The sequence below is a fragment of the Nuphar pumila genome, chromosome 7 (genome assembly GCF_984573655.1).
Source record: "Nuphar pumila chromosome 7, dmNupPumi1.hap1.1, whole genome shotgun sequence".
Lineage (NCBI taxonomy): Eukaryota > Viridiplantae > Streptophyta > Magnoliopsida > Nymphaeales > Nymphaeaceae > Nuphar > Nuphar pumila.
The window spans coordinates 26,472,707-26,493,261 of NC_143255.1; the positions used below are offsets into that span (position 1 = coordinate 26,472,707).

At 38.3% G+C, this 20,555-nt stretch overlaps 2 protein-coding genes across 3 annotated transcripts; both read right to left on the reverse strand.

Annotated features, from left to right (window-relative positions):
• Positions 1-1,807: 1,807 nt before the first annotated feature.
• On the reverse strand, positions 1,808-8,737 carry LOC149831611 (putative inactive acireductone dioxygenase 2). The gene is made up of 7 exons (XM_090014019.1): positions 8,636-8,737; positions 4,509-4,614; positions 4,225-4,319; positions 4,001-4,115; positions 3,778-3,902; positions 2,179-2,249; positions 1,808-2,067 (listed from the first exon to the last, which is right to left on the reverse strand). The coding sequence occupies exons 1-7, from the start codon at positions 8,651-8,653 to the stop codon at positions 2,013-2,015; spliced, it is 585 nt and encodes a 194-aa protein (XP_089870145.1). The 5' UTR covers positions 8,654-8,737; the 3' UTR covers positions 1,808-2,012.
• Positions 8,738-13,808: 5,071 nt separating this feature from the next.
• On the reverse strand, positions 13,809-18,648 carry LOC149831612 (acireductone dioxygenase 1-like). Of its 2 annotated transcripts, XM_090014017.1 has the most exons (5): positions 18,599-18,648; positions 18,360-18,477; positions 17,978-18,072; positions 15,083-15,322; positions 13,809-14,085 (listed from the first exon to the last, which is right to left on the reverse strand). In XM_090014017.1, the coding sequence occupies exons 2-5, from the start codon at positions 18,457-18,459 to the stop codon at positions 13,954-13,956; spliced, it is 567 nt and encodes a 188-aa protein (XP_089870143.1). In that variant the 5' UTR covers positions 18,460-18,477; positions 18,599-18,648; the 3' UTR covers positions 13,809-13,953. The 2 variants fall into 2 exon arrangements, with proteins under 2 accessions (XP_089870143.1, XP_089870144.1); XM_090014018.1 differs by lacking the exon at positions 18,599-18,648 and having other exon boundaries at positions 18,360-18,560.
• Positions 18,649-20,555: the final 1,907 nt, after the last annotated feature.

Here is a 20,555-nt window from a genome sequence, read left to right on the forward strand (position 1 = left end):
CCTTCACAAGGTGCTTAGGACATTGTCTTGCGATATGCCTATCGCCACATAACCAACAAGTCACAACCCTGACTTTGTTGTCATTATTATTGTACTTCTTGTAGTTCTGTTTCTTATCGAAATGGTGTTAAGTCGACGCCTCACCCTTGTTATTGCGTCGATCATTTTTTTTTGCCTTCATGGTCTGACTTCTTCCCGGCGTTGGTCGATAGAGTGAAAGACTTTCACTGAGTATCCACTAAGTGCTTGGCCATCACGTACATAACTCTCAAAGTCTCAGGATTGCTCTTTTTCACTTCGGACTGTGCCCACAGTTGTAGTCCCACGATAAACCAGTTGAATTTGTCTTCATCTGGCATATTAGGTATCTCTAGCATGAGCTTCTAGAACATTTTGATATAGTCTTGCAACAATCTAGTGTTCTTAAGTTTTGCCACCATCTGATAAGCTTGTTTTTGTGCATTACTTGGCATAAAGTAGTTGCGTAGCTCATTTTTGAAGGCCTTAAAAGTATCAATTACGCAATACCCTCTTTCCATGCCGCTACGTTTCCTTTTCCACCAGGCTATCACATCTCCACCAAGTAGAGTTGTTGCTGCTTTCACCCTGAGGTCCTCAGCCAATACGTTCTAAATATCCAGATAGTCTTCCATCTGACACCATTGAACTTCACTGGCCTCAACACATCTATCTTTGATGCCCTATCATCATTTTCGCCATTTAGGGTCACTATCTGTTGCAAATTGTGGTTCTTCAACTGAAGCTCCCCTACTTCAGTCTGCAGGGCGGTCACTGTCGTAGTCAGCGAAGTAACATGTCCCATCAACAAGTTTACCTCATCTCGCAGGCTATTCACCTCGTCATTCAGTCCTCCGAATGACTCAAATACGCTTAAAATCGCTTCTTCATGTGAAGTCACATTAGTCACCAGTCTATTGACAATATCGACCATTTTCTTTTGGCCCCGAGGTGAACCCATCTCCTCGATCTCGATGACTGCCTTACTTTGGTGCTTCACAAGTTGTATTGAAATGCCACAATGTCTTACAAATCATGACTTGTCATCGTATCTCTCGACACCGACTCCGAAGTCCCTTTTTAGCTCAAGAACGAGCTCTGATACCACTTGTCACGAGCTTATTTCTTCAACAAGCCAGTGCGGTGCGACGGTCCTTCCTTACCGCCACAAGCCTTTTCGATCACTTACTTACCACTGCGAAACCTTTGAGTATAGAGAGTGCAAGAGAGCAAAAGAGCAAAAGAGCAAAAGAGCAAAAAGAAATTTCAATCACTTAAAAATAATCACAACGAGGGTGAACAAAGAAAGCTCAACTCATTTGCATTCATTCACTATTTTGCCAACCGGCACATTACGATTCAAATCTACGAGCTAACCTTTCAAGGTATTGATGAACCTGAACCAAAATACAAGGGTAACCCAAAAAAAGTCACAAGTGACTCAACACTTATATGATGACTCAACCAAAGCAAAACAGACTCTAGACACACATGTATAAAGTATGTCAGAAGGGAACCGTGGTTGTGCTTCTCTTAAAAAAACCTTGAAACTGCCTAAAGGAGGTTTGGATGAAGCCAAAAACCTGGTTGAAGAACAGGTTTTGGGCAGGATATTCCGGATGCCACTTGAACTTGGGTAGGCTCAGGCTCAGTTATTCTTTAATCGGAGGCTTGGATGACTGCTTTCTCTCTCTCTCTCTTTAACCATCATAACATTCAGAACTTAAGCTGGGCCAAGGATATTCATGCATACGCAGGTGCGATCACACAGACACAAGTACACAGAATCAACACAGAGAAAAGGAACATTATTGCAGTTTGTATAATACTTCAACACGCCATATTATGGTCACTCGGACTATATTTATTCATCTCAAGGAGAGGACTGCATGTAGATCCATGCCACACTAGTCAAGCACATCATAAAGATAACATAACCAATATCCAGGCCATGATAAATGATGTCCTAGAGGGTTTTATCTTTTTTTGGGATACTAATGAGCTTCAATTGGCTCAGACTCTTCTGTAAAAGCGTTAACATATTCCAACCTGCAAACAAACATTTCTTCAGAGCAAGAAGGGAGTTGAGAACGCAGTTCACAACAAACAAGGAAACACAATGTAGAGAAAAGCTAAAGCCCAAAAGGCATGTGCCTTTACCTGGCAGGATGATCATCTTGGGGTCGGTTGTAAGGAGTCCATACTGGTTCGCCCACAAAAAGACGCATTGCCTGTCACACAGATTCATACAGTGAGAATTCAGAAGATCTCTCTCTCTCTCTCTCTACATGTACACGAATACACATGCACATATGCCGTTTCATAGGTACACATGACTTTGCAATTTACTTCTGGACATTCACTCAACATGCCATGAAGTCTTTCGACTCCAGTGACTGCTTGAGACAGGGAAGCAACTAATGACAAGAAATTTTTTCTATGAATAAAGGTTTATCACAAAAAAGAAGAAGAAAAAATTAGGGGAAGGAAAGCCACACAAACACCATGCTCATGCAAAATGAATGAACCGAGACAGGTGTGATTCTTCAGTATTTTGGGGTCATGCTATAAAAGTGAAATTTGAATGTCAATAAGATTTTGCAACTTTGGTTTTCAAAGCTGATATTCTAATGATGGGTACACAAACATCAGGTTCATGTAACTACAGATCTTTGCCAAGTAATGGCTGTTACTAAGTCTTTTTTTTCTTAGCTAGGCCAAGGACCACACACTGGCAGGCCTTCGGTTGGTAAAAGCATTGAGGTTCCACCTGCCCACCAGAGAGTAAACCACTACACCCAGCTTCAACCTTGCAGCAAGGAATATCTTGAGGCATTAAAAAATCAGAAGTTCTGAATTGCAACAATTCCCGTACATCAGACAGGAAAAAAAACACTAGCATGTATCAGGATGCCTGCAGTGACCGACATGAATGGTGCAGGTGCGTTCATCAAGTGCAGTTACAATTTAGAACAAGATACATAGAGGACTGCACTTATGCTGTATTATGTTTGATTAACAACAATGGAGAATTGCCTACTGGGTCAGCTGACACAATTAGGTCACCCAAGCAAATAAGCAACATCCTGAAACCTGCCAGTGACTTACACTGTCCCTCATCCTTTTCCACAGACTCAAATCAAATTAAGTTATAATTTCACATGCCAAAATTTTCTGAACATCCCGTCAACAGTTATGAGTTTGGTCTGATAGTTAGTTCTCATCCTTCGGAGACTACCAGTGCAATAGGAGGAGCATCCGTCGACAAAAAGATCACCCAAAGATGATCATCTCATGGCTATTGAGAACAAACCAAATCAGATGGTTCTATTTCTCAGTCTTTCTCACTTGCTCCTATGGAACCAAGGTCAAAAAGATTGAGAAAGTCATTGTCAATTGGGCATTAGGAAACCAAAGACTGGTTAATTTAATTATTTGGTTAATTAGATCTTGAATTTTTAGAACCTCCTTTCATTTTCAGGAATCCATGACGACCCGTATTTACAACTTTAAGGTTGTGCCTTGCCATAAAATTTTTGGTTTTCAGGCTTCTAATTCAAAAACAAAATAGAGAGGCATGCAACCTTTTTGGAATTAACAGGAACATGTTGGAGTACATTCCATAAAAGTTATATATCAAATCGTTAAACTTCTATCACATTATTGCTAATAGTACTTCCTTCAATGACTTAAATACTAAATTTGGAGTAGATATGCACAACATAAAAAATAAAGACTACTGAATTTATGCAAGGGTACCTTGATGTAATTGTCACTGTCAAGTGTGAATCGGTGATAAATCCCAGCAGGCAAGACAATCATGTCCCCTTTCTTTACCCATATACGGATCCAACGGTCATTAAGATCTCTCACATCAAAATACCCTTGACAAGAAAGAAGATAAAAAAATAAACATGTACACTAAGAGAAAACAACCAAAACTCATGAAGTGCTAACAAACAAATTAGCTTTGTCTATTTACCACTGCCTTCCAAACAGTAGCGAATCTCTTCATCAGTGTGGATATGCTCTTCAAAAAAGGTTTTCAACTTGGCCTGATAGTTGGGCAGCTTGTCTGGGCAGCAAGTAATCATGTCCTGCACCACAACCATTTCAATGATAATTACAAGTCCGTGCAGACAAATCATATATGTCAGAAAAATAGGAAGGTGGGTCCAGGGGAAGAGATGGTGAGGGGTGTCAGACCGAGTAACAGTAGCCTCTCCTTTCACGGATTTTCTTCAACTTCACATCATTTTCATAGTCATCAGCATTCAAATGCCAGTGCAGAACTCCCAACTCTGAAAAGAAAAAGTACATAATTTTACCAATTTCTTTATTTATTTCTTTTTCTCCTTTACGTTCAAGAATTGACCATCAAGCGTGAGCATTGCATATTTACCCATACCAAAACCAACTACCACATCTCATGTTACATCACTTATCTCAGGTTACTGAACAAAAAAAAAAGAGCCAAGACAGACACACACCTGCAAGTTTTTCTAAGGAAACATACTCCTCAGTATCACAATGGTGGGGAAGCCTCTGGTCTTCATCCATGTCATTCATATACCAGGCTTGTATGGCAGAACCATCCTGATGCATATGAAACATTGATAATGATAATTAGAAGAATCCAAGAAATGCTTACACGGATATGATGCTGCTCAAAAGCCTACCAAGAATAATAGTTTAAATACTTTCTCTAATTTCCATAGTCTACACTTTTCTGCATCAGTCCTAACTTAGCAAAAGTCACTAGAGAGGAATAATGTGGCCATCTGTGGTAAACAAACGCAAGCTACTGGCCTGCACAGAGAGTCACAGAAACTACCGAAGATACATCAAATAGAACTTGTAAACTGTGACCACTCAGTCAACAATAAATAATATATCAATAACCAGTAACTGCCACTTAAGCAACTTTGCCCAGCTGTAAAACATGCACTTAACGTGAAAGCCTATAAAAATGTGGCAGCAATGGGATCAATTTCTTTAGATGGCAGTTAGGAGCTATTCTGTCATTGAAGAGAATATACTGTCTCTTATTTTGGTGTTAAGCAAAACAGGCTTACATCTTTCATGCATGACACAAGCTACATGTTCATATTACATTCATTTCTAGTTGCATCTTTTCATTGCTACTACTAGCATTTGCTGAGACTTGTGCATCAATATCAGGGTGCAGCTGGCCAAAAATTTGAGGGTTGACACTCTGAAAATTATTAGCAAGCATCTCTCTGATTCTATTTCAGATATCCTTCCTTTGGCTTTCTGTCTCATTTACACCCAGATTATTCTTTTTGTGTTGCTTTTTCAAGCACCAAAATCAGTGGATTTCTGCTCTTGGCATCAAAGGCTTCCTTGTGATAAGACTGCCAAGATATGAAGGGAGGCATACAGATCCCATATCGACCATATTAAACAAAGTGATATCGTACTTGCAACAGGCCCTTCCTCTATGAACAAGTCAACATTCAACACCATCGACACAGTAACCAATGTGAATGGGTGGTAGGAACTAAATGAAAATATTATACAACTGAAATCCTCTTGAAGTAAAAAGATTCTTGATTTTTGCCTCCAATATTTTCCTGAACCAAGTGCTCATCAATTTTCTAAAGTTTTTGGCTTGCCATGTTGCATAGAATTGATAAAGACAAGCATGAAATTACATTTTCACACACACTGAGATAAAGATACACAATGGAGAACTTTCTAAATTTATGAAATATCTCTTGTGATGGATTTAGTAAAACAATAAAAAACCCTATAATAGACCATAAAATACTTGGTTATAGCCAAAAGAAAATGAAAATCCAGTAAGATAGTGTAAACAGAGATCACAGCACAATCGGCACTTGATAATAACACAATGGCCAGAACAACAGATCGAGTAAACCAGAAATATTAGGACTGAGCATAAATGAGTCAGAAAATGCTTTGATTTCAACAAATTCACAGACAAATATGGAGAATTATCTCTAGTCAAATTTTTTCAAGGCACCACTAAGCATGAATAAGAGAAAACCGAAGGCAACCCCAAGCAGGTACTTAGCCACGTGGGCAATAGCCAAGCTGTTGACAGATGCAAATCATATTACATGAATATATCAAATGAGATTCATTCATTGACCCCTTTCGTATATCTGTGGAAACTAAAGGACAGCGAACCTCTGCCTATCAACAATGATAAATCAATAAGTGATAAAATTAATGGTTATATTACTATTAATGATGCTACTACTACTGCTACTACCATTATTATCATAACATGTGATTATCCCTAAAGGAAATTGTTAGGTAAGAATAAGATGACTACCAAAAATGACTCTATATGCAAGAAAATAATGCCAACTACCTCAACACCAGATTATCAGAACATTTCAAATAAAGCATCTTAATAGAAATTGTTATCCAAAACCACCATAAAAAAGGTGACACAACATCGCAGTTATAGAGTGTATCTTCCACATAAATTTGGCATATGTATTATTCTTGGTCTTCTCCACTGAGAAAAGGTTCTCTACATATCTTCAATAATTTGTATCTATCTCGAGCATAATTAACATACAAAGATGAGCCATTTGTCGTATATGAGTTCACTGATAGCTTCCTTGCACTTATACAATCCCTTGTAAAACTACAACCTTTTGATCAATTCATATAGTCTACTGTGGAAAATACTGGATAATGTTAGGATTGTCTAGTAAACTCTAGTTGAATGCTAAGATTAAATCTGATAACTTGTGTAGATGTTACAAACATAACTGTAAGTAGACTCATATATTTGCACAAATGGTGCCAAGATCCAATGAAATATTATGCTTCAATTGTCACTAAAGACATACAGCAGATCACCACTATCAGATAACAGCAGTGTCATGTGCACTTCAAACATTTCAATCTCCCAATGTTCCTTGAACCCAAACATGTAAAACAAAGATCAAACAGCCACCAAAAGATATATGGGGCTAACATTGCCAAGTCCTTCAAGGAAGACCAATATAATTTGACTTATGGCAGAAGGTCGACATTCATAAAAGACTCAGTTTCAGCTTTCAAACAATAGTAGCAATAATCATAAGAGCAATAATAATACATAAAAGAATATGCCCATCATCACACTGCAAGGAAAGTTGTACTATGCCTATTAATAATGAACAAGTTAACATATATATATATATATATATATATATATATATATATATATATATATATATATATATATATATATATATATATATATGTTAACAGAACAGCACCTCAGCTTGACATTCAAAGCCCTAATCACCAGTAGGGAACCATGCTGAGAGCTACGCTCCTAATCAGGGGCTATTCAACAGAACAACAAAGCTTACTTCTAAGATTCACTATGGCTTAACCACACAAAACATCCTTTGTAAGTGACAATCTTAGGCATACTTCGTTTAAATGCCAGAAGTCCCCTTAGATTTGTACATGGCTCAAATACGAAGACCACAATCCTTGGAGGTGTTTGAAATTTGGAAATACCCACTTATCCTGAAAGCAAGGATAAATTACTAGGCACCAACGGGGGCTCCGCTTGTCTGGTAGGAGCAGTTAGTGCACGTCACCTTGTGTTGGGACATTGCAGGTTCAAAACCCAATGGTATAATTGTATAACTGGTAGGGGTCTGCCTAACCCCAGCTTGTCTTAAAAAAAAGGATAAATTACTAGGCTGTAGGAGAAGAATACACCCTCCCAACTTATCTCAATTTTCTGGATAAGTGGGGGCATTCAGAAGTTCCCTTAAAACTCTTAATCTCGTGAAAATTTATGATGATGGTAATAATAAACACAATAATAAAGTAGCCAGAACCACCACTTACGTTTCCTACTTGCAACCCAATAGAAAGAGCACCAACTAGAAATTCTGTAACCCCATAATAACATGAGAAATCATTTGAAACTTATTATTGTTGGCGTATATCGCAAAACCTAATCAGAGATGGTAATTGGGTACCTGTAGATACCATGGAAACGATGTGCGGGTGCTCGGCGTTCTCCTCAGCAGGTCGACGCCCACTATGAGCCCAGGCCTTAGGTCGACGGTGAGAACTCAAAAATATCATATGTGGGCACTATATAGGAGTTAGGGAGCTGATCCCCAGTGGGCAGTTAAGTAATGTGGTCTCTCCACGTTCACGTAAGATCCCCTTAAAGCTATTAACTCCTCACCATTAACCACTAGATGAAGGTAAACGATTAAAATCAAAATTAAAATTTTTTTGTCCAAAATTCAGTCTGCTTCCCTCAAAACCTCCGTCGCAAATCATCACAAACAAAACAAAAATCATGTTCTTAATTACCATACTTACGCACAAATCCCAAACCACCAAACACAAACTCAGCCCACAACCAACCAATTCAAAAACCAAAGAAGAAAAAGAGCAAGAAAAATGAAAATCCAACCGACGAGTTAGGACTTCAGGAAGAAAGGGGAAATTTTCAGTAGTAAAGGTAGAAATCGATCACCGAGACGTAACTCACGAATCGCAGAATCAAACGCGTTGATCAAAACGAGAAATTCTTTCAACGAAATCAGACAACAGCATTACATCAGAAACCGTAATTAAAACAAAAAGTTCTTACCTTGCCCGAAGATGCCATCTCCTTCGTCCTCCAACTGGTCCTCCGACACTTGGTCGCTCGGCTTTTTTTTACAGAGAGAGAGAGAGAGAGAGAGAGAGAGAAGTCTCCGTACGTATGGGAAGCTTTTGAATATTTTATTGGTTTTATTTATTTTTATTTAATTACCATAATATCTTTACTTTGAGTTCAAATGACATCGAAGAAGCTGGACCTCAAGAGTTCCGCTGATAGTACAAATGTTGTCAGTAGTATAGGTATCGGCCCTGTATCGTTTGGCCAACCATTCAGGTGAATCGACCGATACCGATACTTAAGTGAATCATTCTGAATTGGTCAAAAATAATAATTACAAACTATTATGTGTCAATACACGTGTTAAAATTATTAAAAAATAATTTAATTTTTTTTATATTTATTAAAAAATAGCCCATTCAAGGGTGAAAGACTGAAGCTTATCGATTTTCCGTATTGGCCGATACAAGCCGATATTGATCACAGTATCGGCTAGGACTAGGCGTGGCAATCGGGTCGGGTGAGCGGGTTGGTGGGTCAGGTTAACGGGTTGGTGGCTTAGAATACCTCAACACTAACATGGCACGTTTTATTAAACGGGTAACCGGACACGGTTAACCTGTTTAATAAACGGGTTGGGTCCACACAACACAATTACATGACAGTGACCCGTTTATTAAATGGGTCAACCTGATAACATAGACACCATAACCGACCCGAATAACCTGTCTAGCCCGAATAACACAATTAGAAACACAATATATATATATATATATTATACTTTTTTTCTGCAAATCTGATTATGGAATCGTACTACCAACATCAACATAAAACTTCAACATAAAGTCATATATATATATAAACGGGTTGCGAGTTGACCGGTTTGTGTAAACAGGTTGACCCGCCCGCCTAACCCGTTTATTAAACGAGTCAAACGGGTTGGCATACCCCTAACACGAACATGACCCGTTTAATAAACATGTTAGGCGGGTCTAACCGTTTAAGCCAAACTCTAACCCGGCTAAGAAGTGGGTTGGTGGGTCGGGTCAGATTTTGCCACCCCTAGCTAGGATAGTGACTGTAGATCCTAGGTGTTTTTTGCTAGTAAAAATAAAAATAAATAATTGTCAGATGTTTATTATAAATTATATTGAAGACTGTGTTTGATACATGAAATTCAGGGGATTTCGGATCTTAAGTCCGACCCCTCCCCATTGGTTTTCAAAATCCATGGCCTCTACTTTTTGTTTAGCAAAAGCGAGGATCTAAGATTCAATTAAAATAACCTTGGATCCGAGATCCAGCAGTTGCAAAACCCAAGGTCTTACTGAAACACCAGCACCACATCAGCATGCCTGAGCTGAGACTGGAAAACAAGCCGAGTTGCTCATGGTTTGGCTCATCTGCTCAATGCGACTCATATGAGCTTATTGAGCAGTAAAAAAACACATATAAAAGACATATATATGTAGAACATGTGATTGAGCTATGTAGCTTGCAAAAAATAGATTTAGTATTAAATTTAGCTTTCAAAGAAGAATGCTTTTTTTTTTTGCAATCCTATTTCTTCTAGCTTTATAACAATGCATTTTATTTATAAACAATGCTTTTTAACTGGGACTTTAGGCTCCAACTCAGCTTAACTCGATGAGCCAAGCTCAACTCATTTTTAAGCACACCAAGTATTCGTGAGATAACAAAGGCATGAGAAGGAATTTAGAACAAATAATAATGTTTTACCATTATTGGGGTGTCAGATATAAAATTTTCACATATTTCATTATTGCATATTTTTTGGGGGAAAAATCTTGTGATAAGAAAAAATTGGTTTTAAATTTTTTTGAAAAATAATACTTTATTTTAAAAATCTTTAAACAAACAATATACAAACATATAAATAAGAATACAAGAAATATACTATATTCAAATTATATGAGATGTTTTGCTGACGTGACAGATTTTTTTTTTAAATTCACTTCAGGAATTATTGAGAACACAACATAATCACAAAAAATTGTTAAAATATCACAGATATTTGTAACTACTGTTGATATGAGATGGAAAATATGGTTAGTTGCAAATTTCACTTGGAGTTGGTGTTAGGGATGGCAGTGGATCGGAGAAACGGGCCCCTGCCCCGCGTCCTGGACGAGAGATGAAGGACATGAAATGAAGAATAGACCGGGGATGCAGGTCAAAATCAAAACCCATGCAAGGATGGAAGCGAACCTGAATCTGGACGAGAACAAGGTCACATTCAGGTCGAACTTAAATCTGGATCCTAAGCTTACTTCGTAAAGCTGGATCCAGTAAAAATTGGCTTCAACCAAACATTTTAATCCAAAAAATTATATGATGAATTTAATCCGGAATCAAAATACATTTCTTGTAGAAATTATTTATGAGAACATGAACACGAAACTAAGAAATCCTGACCACATGATCCAAAGCTGATCCAGTTACACATCTGGATCTTATTTTAAGTTCCATATCCAAGGAAAATATGTAGGATCTGGACAAGAGATCCAACCGAGACTAACCTGTTTGCACCCCTTATGATAAGAGAACAGGCATGTTATTATCAATGTGTGGCCCCAAAAAAAGATCTTACACTTTTGAGTTGGATCTCGGCTGGACCCATCAAACTGAAATGGGTTTGGTCTGGCTCTCTATGAGCCAGGTTTATGCCGGGTACCTGTCCCGAACCTGGATCTCCAGTTATTGTTATAAAAAAGCTGACCTGACTGTTATCAGGGCCGACCCAAACCAGACTTGAGAAAGATGTGGGTTGGGTTTGGGCCATGTTTTTTATGGATATCTGCCCCGACCCAGCTAAACTAAACTCTTTCTTAAATATATTTTTTATTTAAAAAATTCTAAATATCCTCTATATTATGTGGGTCAGGTTTGGGTTTTTATTTTCTCGAACCAGTTACGCCTCCTATGAATGCTTGTCATACAGATGTAGCAGATCTGAGTTAATATACAAGAGCTAAATCAGATGCAAGTATAAGGTGCAACTGGATTGGATTTTGTTGAACATTCGATCCAAATTTGACACATTTAAGGAATGGGTCTCAAGATAACAGCTGAATGTGTATATTCACATTGGGTGCAGACTCCTCAGGCTTCAATTCTGATTTGGAACGATAATTCTTATCTGGGCTCATTCAAATCTGGATCAATTCTGATCAGTTTGCAAATTTTTACATGTAGAACCCTTGTTTTCGACTTTTATTTTTTTTTGGATCCACTAATATCCTTAAAATTTCGGATTCTTATCAGGTCTCACTCAATTCTGATCCGTTTGCAAATTTTTATGTGTAAAACCCTAGTTTTCAACTTTTTCTTTGGGATCCACTAATATCCTTAAAATTTTGGACCTGGACTCATTTTTACTAGATCAGACCCATTTCAGAACCGGTTTTTGGGCTACCATGCTATGGCCGTATGAACCATTGAAAAGAAATTTTCCTTTTTGATATTTTACAGGGAGAAACTACACTGGGGTAGCCAACGGGGCCCATAGCTACAAAGTGCAGGCCCACATGAAATGCTGTCATGCGATTGGCTGTGTCAAATAACCACGGCACTTAGCCGCTCTAACGAGCCCAAGCTTAGGGCGAAGCGTTCAGGTGCATAAAACTCGGCTTGGCCTGTTCGTTCTCTGATTACATCCCTGCTCGTGCTTGAACTCGTTACAAGCAGTTCATTTTATGAAAAAAAATTGTTTCCTAAAGCTTGATAATATATAAAGGAATACGATGGTTTTGTACCATAATACCTGTGGCACATATTCTTGTTTGTATGGATTTGGCCACCAAATGGTAAATCTAACCGTGCATATGCATTTAGTAGGGTGTATTTAATATAGAGTAATGCGCCAGTGCTCCCCGAGTCCCTATTTCCACATACTAGCAATCATGGTTATAGGTTGCATTTTCTCAATATAGGAATCATGCTTTGGATCATGTTTTTTTTTTTTACATAAAATAGGATTTTTTAAGTTATAAAAATTTAAAAGTCTTAAAAAGTATACATATATCTTATAATCACATGATCCAAAACTTGTTTTCTACTGAATAATGCTTATAGATCATTACTATAGGATATGATCAACTAAAAAAGTTTAAGAAATTTGACAATCTAAAGCTTCTATTAGGTGGGAGTAGGTACTTCCCAGTTCTATATATCATGTCTAATATACCATGAGATTCATTTTTGAGATGATAAAAAATCAACTGCTCACAATTCATGAAAATAGAAACCGTTTAGAAATGGTATAAAACATCCTATTTAAGTCAACTTTAACACATAAAAATAGTAAATAAAGCATGTTAAACATCATACAAAGGTAAGATTTCGCGTTTAGAGATTAAATCTATGTAAATCAAATGTGCACCAGTGTAAGTTATGGTTGTACAATGCCACCCTAGAAGCAACCATATATATATATATATATATAGTGAGTTGTGAAAAATATTTCCTACTAATGAAAGTAAGGAACTAATGAGCTAAAATCATAGGTGCAAGTTGTGTGGACTCAATCTAACCACAAATGTGTTACATGGTTTCCTTGTTAAGGATGAAGCCCGGGATCATACTTTTCTGATTTAAAAATGTCATCTTTTGAGTTACTAAATTTTGACACATTGTGAGCCATTGATTTTTGGACCTCTTTAAAAACCTAATTATTTGCCATAATCACATGATTCAAAACAAGTTTCCTATTAAAAAAAAATCTTGTAGATCACATCCCTAATATTTGATATATAAAAAATTTGAATTTTTTTAAAGAAAGAAAAGTGATTTTTACTCTTTAGTTCCTTACCTTTATTAGTACCCAATATTTACCCATATATATCAGCCCGCCCGGGTTGCTTGAGTGGCAACGGAACTGGGTAGAAGGTGCTGACCCCTTCATTGCAGGTGCGGCTCCCACCCGGTGTGCAGATGTTTTTAATTGGTGGGCTTGGTAAGGGCTTGGGTGTTAGTAACCCCACGCGGGGTTTATATGGCAGGGGGTAGGTGGGCCTATTAAGTGACCTAATTCTCAGGGTCTCTCGTCATATATATATATATATATATATATATATATATATATATATATATATATATATATATAAAGAGAGAGAGAGAGAGAGAGAGAGAGAGAGAGAGATTTTAATACAATGGTCACTGATAACACCAAGAGATTCTCATATGCAAGCCTTCTATCTACCGAGTTTTATGACCTTATAATAATAACATGATATACTTCATAGCTACTAACACAGGTTACACCGAGTCCTGTGAAGACACTATTTTTAATGAGCATGGACTGCCATCGCATTGTTCGGTGAGAGGATGGACCCTACGTACTCCTTCCTGGCTGGGTGCTCTTCTTGTGGTCGATTGTAGCACGTCCAAACTGGTTCCCCAATGAACAAGCGCATCAACTGCATGGTCACACATCAAACATCGTTATTCATGCCATGACCCCCAATCTTACATAATTACTAGTCAAACATAAATATTCGACCATGCACGTCCTCAAGCTGAGCTTGCATGTACAGTCATACATGCTTAAAACCCATAGCTTTGAATCATTCAATATCTAGGCGACTCTTGATACATGGCAGACTGCACAGAGCCCAAATAAAAGGTGTGTGTATATATATATATATATATATATATATATATATATATATATATATATATATATATATAGAGAGAGAGAGAGAGAGAGAGAGAGAGATTAACAATACTATAAGGTATTATGCTCTAGCTAAAACTCATTGGCACAAGTTTTATTTGATCAGTTTAACTCCATATATGTATATAGATGCATAACATGGTTCATTTACTAGGAATGTGCTTTTTATCAAGTGGTTTCATTATAAAAATATGATTGCCTCAATCATGGAATTTTGACACATTGTGATGATCAAGCTGGGGGAACTGCTTGTTTGGCAGGAGCTGTCAGTGCACGTCAGCTTGTGTTGGGAGGTTGCAAGTTCAAAACCCAGTGGTACATTGTATAACAGGTGGGGGTCTGCCTAACCCCAGCTTGCTTTTCAAAAAAAACAAAAACAAAAACAATGCTGGGGGATTAACTCCCTCCTCCCTCTCCTTTTCAGTAGACAATAAGCTCTACTGGTCGCTTTACAACCAGGCAGTCATTCAACCACCCATACCACATGGTGACTTGCACAAACTGCTCCTACCAACAGATGGATCATTGAATTTTAAATCCAGTGCAATTGGACAATCTAAAACATATTTTTACTAAATAAAACATATAGATCATATTGGCAGGGATTGATTCACAAAAAATTGAGAAATTGTGATGGAACAAGGTGTTTCTGCAACACGGTACAATACAATAGAAAGCCAATATTTTCCATATGTGTGTATGAGAGAGAGATAGAGATATATAGAGAGAGAGGGGATCACCTTGATGTAGTTTGTAGTATCAAGGGTGAAACGATGGTATATACCAGCCGGTAGCACGATCATGTTACCTTCCTTGATCCATATACGAATCCAACGGTCATCCTTGTCCCTCACATCAAAATACCCGCTTCCCTTTAAACAGTAACGGATCTCTTCATCTGTATGTATGTGCTCAGTGAAGAAGTTCTTCAGCTTCTCTTCATAGTTCTCCACTTTCTCAGGGCACAAGTCTAGCAGATCCTACACCCACAAAGAAATCCATCTTGTCAATAAAAAAACAAACCTACCTATTTTTTTTAGAGAAATTGTAATAGCATTAATAAGTGATAACAAAAACAAATCTACCTATTAATGCACTTGGTGTGAGAAAAAATTTGGAGATTTGAACTCAGAGATCATTTTTGGTTAGGATGACACCGATTTATGCCATCTCTACTATAAAATGGAGTCATGTTGTACCAAGTATTTTGGATATAGCATGTTCAATGGTTTCTGTTGCCACTAATGCGAGGGCAGATCAGGTGCAATCACATTGCACACTTTTGAGTGTACCGCTGCACCTGACTGCCCTCTATATTTGGTATACAGCCTGTCAACTGTGGGGCCCAACACAAGATGGAGGGGTAGATCAGGTGTTCAGGTGCAGTGGCACACTAAAGTGTGCAATGTGCTTTCACCTGATCTGCCGTCTACTAATGCTAGTCTCAGGCTTGTCTCAGGCTTGGTTAGAGGATGAGGGTTGACATAAGTGACAAACAGATATGAAACTTCAGCCACATCATATGAATATGGGTTAATTGATAGTTGGGATAATGCTTGATGATGATGATAATCAATGGTTTCTCCTAGGGTGACATGGTTCATGCTTTTTAACTGACTGCCGCCTATGTTCATTCCAACCTCAGATAAAGAACAGTGAGCCTTTATCTCAAGCAGGCAATCGACAGTAAAATACCATCAAATAAGTGAACCCATTTTTCATACTAAAGGAGGCAATGGTTGTGTGAAGCATTCAAGGTTGCAGAGGATTGGTAATATGAAAAAAAAAGGTCTCTGTTTGGGAGTCTTGCATTGATATGGAAACACCTGTTGGACATTATGGGTTACGGGTCCAACCCACAGTCTGAACCGGTTTGACACCCTCTTAGTGGGTCACGTAAGTGGCTGAATAATGGAGATAGTGGGTGGGAGTTACGTGAATATGGAGAGACCACATTCACGTAACTGCCCAATTCCTCCATTATATAAAGGGCTTAGGGGTTACGAAGTTGATGAGAATTCGTAACACATCCCTGCCCAATTTCAATTCTGCATTCAGGCTTAAGCAGAATAGGGTCCTGCTCACCGTCGACATAAGGCCTGGGCTCATTGTGGGCGTCGACCGGCTGAAGAGAACGCCGAACTACCTACACGGACAATGGCGAATCCAGGTACGCTCCCTGTCTTGTTGTTTTTACAGGGTTTCGCCCAACAACACCATCTCCATGTGTTGCCAAAATAGTTTTGCCTAGATGTAATGTTGAGGATGGATTGCAAAAAACATCCTCTCGTGTTCAAATGTGGTGTTGGGGCTGCAAATTCCATCCCTAATATAGTGTTTTGGCAACACTACTGCCCCCAAACAGCAGATAGCGTGAGAGCATTGGGGGAAACAGCAGCACACCTCTGATTCATGGCTCCCCCACATAGTCTAAAAGGAAACTCTGAAATTTAGTAGAAAATGATGTTTGAAGCATAAAGCATGGAAAGCATGTAGAATTTAGATGGGCAGTAGGAATGTCACAAAGCAAAAGACAAAATTTGAAGCCTGAAAGAATAACAAGGTGGGAAAGATCCAGTTGATTAAAGTTGGCATCAGAATGTCCGGAGGCCCTGAACATCAAGAATTCAGTTCCCCCGAGATCAAACCTGTGATAGGCACAAAGCAATAATTTGAGGCCAGCCCACTCTCTTAGAGTTTACCACTACAGGGCACGTTTGGAAGTGAGAAAATAGTAGAAAAAGTGAAAGTAAAAAATAAATTATATATTTTCTAATCATCCTTAACAAGAGATTTTTTTTTGAAAAAATTATTAAAAAATTACTACTTTTGATAAGAAAAAATCCTCCACATGAAGGGGTGAAGGAATTTTTTCTATCAATTTTTTTTTTTTGCATTAGGGCAATCTTCCACCCACATCACATCTCATTTCAAGGGCTGCCACAATAAGAGCTTTTTCCATCTTCATCTTCCTCCCGCCCACCATTTTCAGCTATTTCTCTTTCTCACCACCATTTCAGGTCTCTCTCTCTGGTATGGTCTACCCATCTCTTTCTCACACACACACGTACAGAGACATTTTTCTCACATTTTTTCACTCCGTTATCTCATGCTACAAACAAACAAAAAAATTTCATTTGAAAAAATCATATCAAAACTTCTTATAGGCAAAGTTTTTTTTTTCCTAAGTGAAATTTTCTTAGTCCTGGTGGGTTCCTCGCCATAAAAAATAAAAAAAACAAAAGCGAAGAAAATTTTGGGATGGTTTGTAGAGGGAGATGGGAAGAGTCCCCTACCCCGCTGTTTGAAAGCTTAGATTTGGTAGACCGAAGCGTTAATGGGAGTGGAGAGGGCCTCCCATCTTCTCATTAAACTGCATCCACAAGAGGATGTAGTTGACAATTCCACTCTCCATCGCCCATTTTTATCTCCGCTCCCATCATCTCCCCAATAATACTGGTTCCCAATTCCCAAACAGAGCCTAAATTTATTTACAATAAAAAAATATCTTTATTAAAAAATATCAAGGATTTCATTTGAATTAATATTGGTATAGACTATAGAGTATTGGATTTGAGTGTGAGCAATAACTTATTTGTTCACAACTATAAACAAAGGAGAGAGAGAGAGAGTACCATGTATTTGTATCCCCTGTTCTCTCGGATCTTGCGGAGCTCCTCATCGTTTTCATAATCTTGGGGATTCAAGTGCCAATACAGAATTCCCAACTCTGCAGCAGAAAAAATAAGAGAAAAACGCTTCCAATATTTTTTATATACAAAAAAGAAAAGAAAGAAAAACCATTCTTTTGTCTGTTTTCATGTAATCTCTGTTTGGTTAGTAATTCCTTCAATCACAATTGTCACCAATCTTTTAAACTACAAGTCCCCTCAAACTAACTGATACCAAAATGTGAAACCCCACCTCCTCAATACTCTCCAAAAGCCCATCCCATAATCCACATATATCACCAATTCCTTTCATCTGTGGCAATAAAATCACATGATGAGAGCATACCTTGAAGCTTGTTTAGAGAAACATACTGCTTTGGGTTGCAATGATGAGGAAGCCTTTGGTCCTCACCATTTTCCTCGATGTACCATGCCTCCATGCCCATATTCCCTGGCAATTAATTCTGCAAACTATTCTCTACTTAGTTACTACTACTTTACCAAAACTCCAGTAATACCAAGTTATTGTTTAATCATTACTACAATATTATATGTTTTCTGATTCATAGTATGTCATAGTCTTACCTTCACCAGCAAGCTGAGTTTTCCTTCAAAGAAAATGAACATGAACACTTAGCAGTCATCTAAGGTGCCCAAATTTAAGGGGTTAGTATTGTTCTAGATGGTTCCAAGCCAACCACATGTTCAAGCAACCATTTGTAGGTTGACATGTGTCCAAATAAAAAAAATGACATCTGGCCAATTCCCACCAATAAGAAATATCAATTGGTTTCTCCATCCTTTTGACATCAAGGCCTTGATTAATTTTTGGATGTAAAATGGGGTCGAATTTGGTTCGGATGCAAGCATTACTAAACGCAACCTAATGAGGATATTGCATAAATCATATCCAAAGTCAGATTTATATTCAAACTTAGTAAAGCTAATACCGGATATGAATCCAACTTCGCTTAAAATAGGAAAATTTACAAAGCACACATAACTTTTGGCGTATTTACAAACACAACCTAACTTTTGAAATATTACAAATGCATGCCTAACTTTTAAAAATTGCTTCATGTATTCATAATATCTCATAAGTTAGGTGTGTATTTGTAAATAGGCCAAAAGTTGGAAATACTTTTGTAGATTTTTCAAATAATTAATTGGTGTAATTTTATATGTAGTTAGATTCGATATCCATCTAATTCTAATTTAGATTCAGGTATGAGCCCCAAAGCGGTTTGGTGTTGTGGGATGACACCTAGGCCGCTAGGCAAGTGGTCTAGGTTCAAATTCCATGGGCATCACCTCTTGCGCAAGTCAAAGCGTGGTGATACCCTTAAGGCAAGGGGTAAGCCCACGAAGTTTTACGCTGCCAGAACAGCGACCTAACTACAGCAGGCAAAGCCAGCGCAGCGGCTAGGTCTCTACTACGTCTCTGATCCTGAGGGAAAAGATTCAGGTATGAAATTCTAGGTGATATTCACTCTACTAATTTGAATAGTTTGGCATTCGGTTGGTTGTTCGACCCAAATCTGCACCTTTGATATGCTAAGCCTCAGGCACCTAGGGGTGGCAATCGGGTTGGGTTGGCGGTCAGAATACCTCAACACGAACCCGACCCGTTTATTAAATGGGTCGGCTGTGGCAAACACGAACCCAACCCATTTATTAAACGGGTAACCTGACACGATACAGTTAACCTGTTTAATAAACGGGTCAGGTCGGGTTCGGGTAAACGGGTTGGCAGGCGGGTTGACGGGTCGGGTACGAGTAAACAGGCGGGTCGGGTTGGGTAAACAGGTTGGCAGGTCAGGTTTGGGTGAACGGGTTGACCCGCCCATCTAATCCGTTTATTAAATGGGTCAGCCGCGTTGGCGGGTTGGCATACCCCTAACACGAACCCAACCCGTTTAATAAACGGGTTAGGTGGGTCGACCCATTTACGACACGAACCCGTTTAAGCCAAACACTAACCTGGATAAGAAGCGGGTTGGCGGTCGTGTCAGATTTTGCCACCCCTACATGCACCACCCACGATGGTTGGTCAAGCATGATTACATGTCATATCTGCTTGAAGGTGTGTCAAGAATCAACATTTTATGTAGCAGCATGAACTTTTTTGTTTTTTTGAAATGATGGAGCTGTATTTGAAGGAGGCATTAGGTTGGCACCAGTCATGTCATCCATCTAAAAGATGGACGGGCCAAGAGGACAGATAAAACTGTATGTGGTTGTGGTGATGGTTGCATAACCACCACTAAGCGATTTGAACACCATCTATTTTTGAAGATAAATGGACTCTCTAAGCGATTACTGAGGTGCAGCCACCTCTAGATACGTGGCTGCAGCCTGCAATCAAGGTATATGGTCTCAAATATTGGTGTTGCAATAATATCAGTGAAGTTTTTTCTTAGAAGGGCTTCATTTTTTTTTTTTTGCATAAAATAATCTTGAGTTTTTAAGAATAAAATTATACAAAAAATAAAAATTTTAAATTATAAAAATTTAAAAATATCGGATGATTATTTTGTTTCAT

What these genes read in the sequence shown, in the direction of transcription:
- LOC149831612 (XM_090014017.1), bottom strand. Translation starts at nt 18,459, where the DNA reads ATGGGCATGGAGGCATGGTACATCGAGGAAAATGGTGAGGACCAAAGG. An exon ending in TTCTCTAAACAAGCTTCAAG is followed by an intron (nt 18,073 to 18,359) that starts GTATGCTCTCAT and finishes TTTCTGCTGCAG; the next exon opens with AGTTGGGAATTCTGTATTGG. An exon ending in ATACTACAAACTACATCAAG is followed by an intron (nt 14,086 to 15,082) that starts GTGATCCCCTCT and finishes GTGACCATGCAG; the next exon opens with TTGATGCGCTTGTTCATTGG.
- LOC149831611 (XM_090014019.1), bottom strand. An exon ending in GGAGAGGCTACTGTTACTCG is followed by an intron (nt 4,116 to 4,224) that starts GTCTGACACCCC and finishes GTTGTGGTGCAG; the next exon opens with GACATGATTACTTGCTGCCC. An exon ending in CTACTGTTTGGAAGGCAGTG is followed by an intron (nt 3,903 to 4,000) that starts GTAAATAGACAA and finishes TTTCTTGTCAAG; the next exon opens with GGTATTTTGATGTGAGAGAT.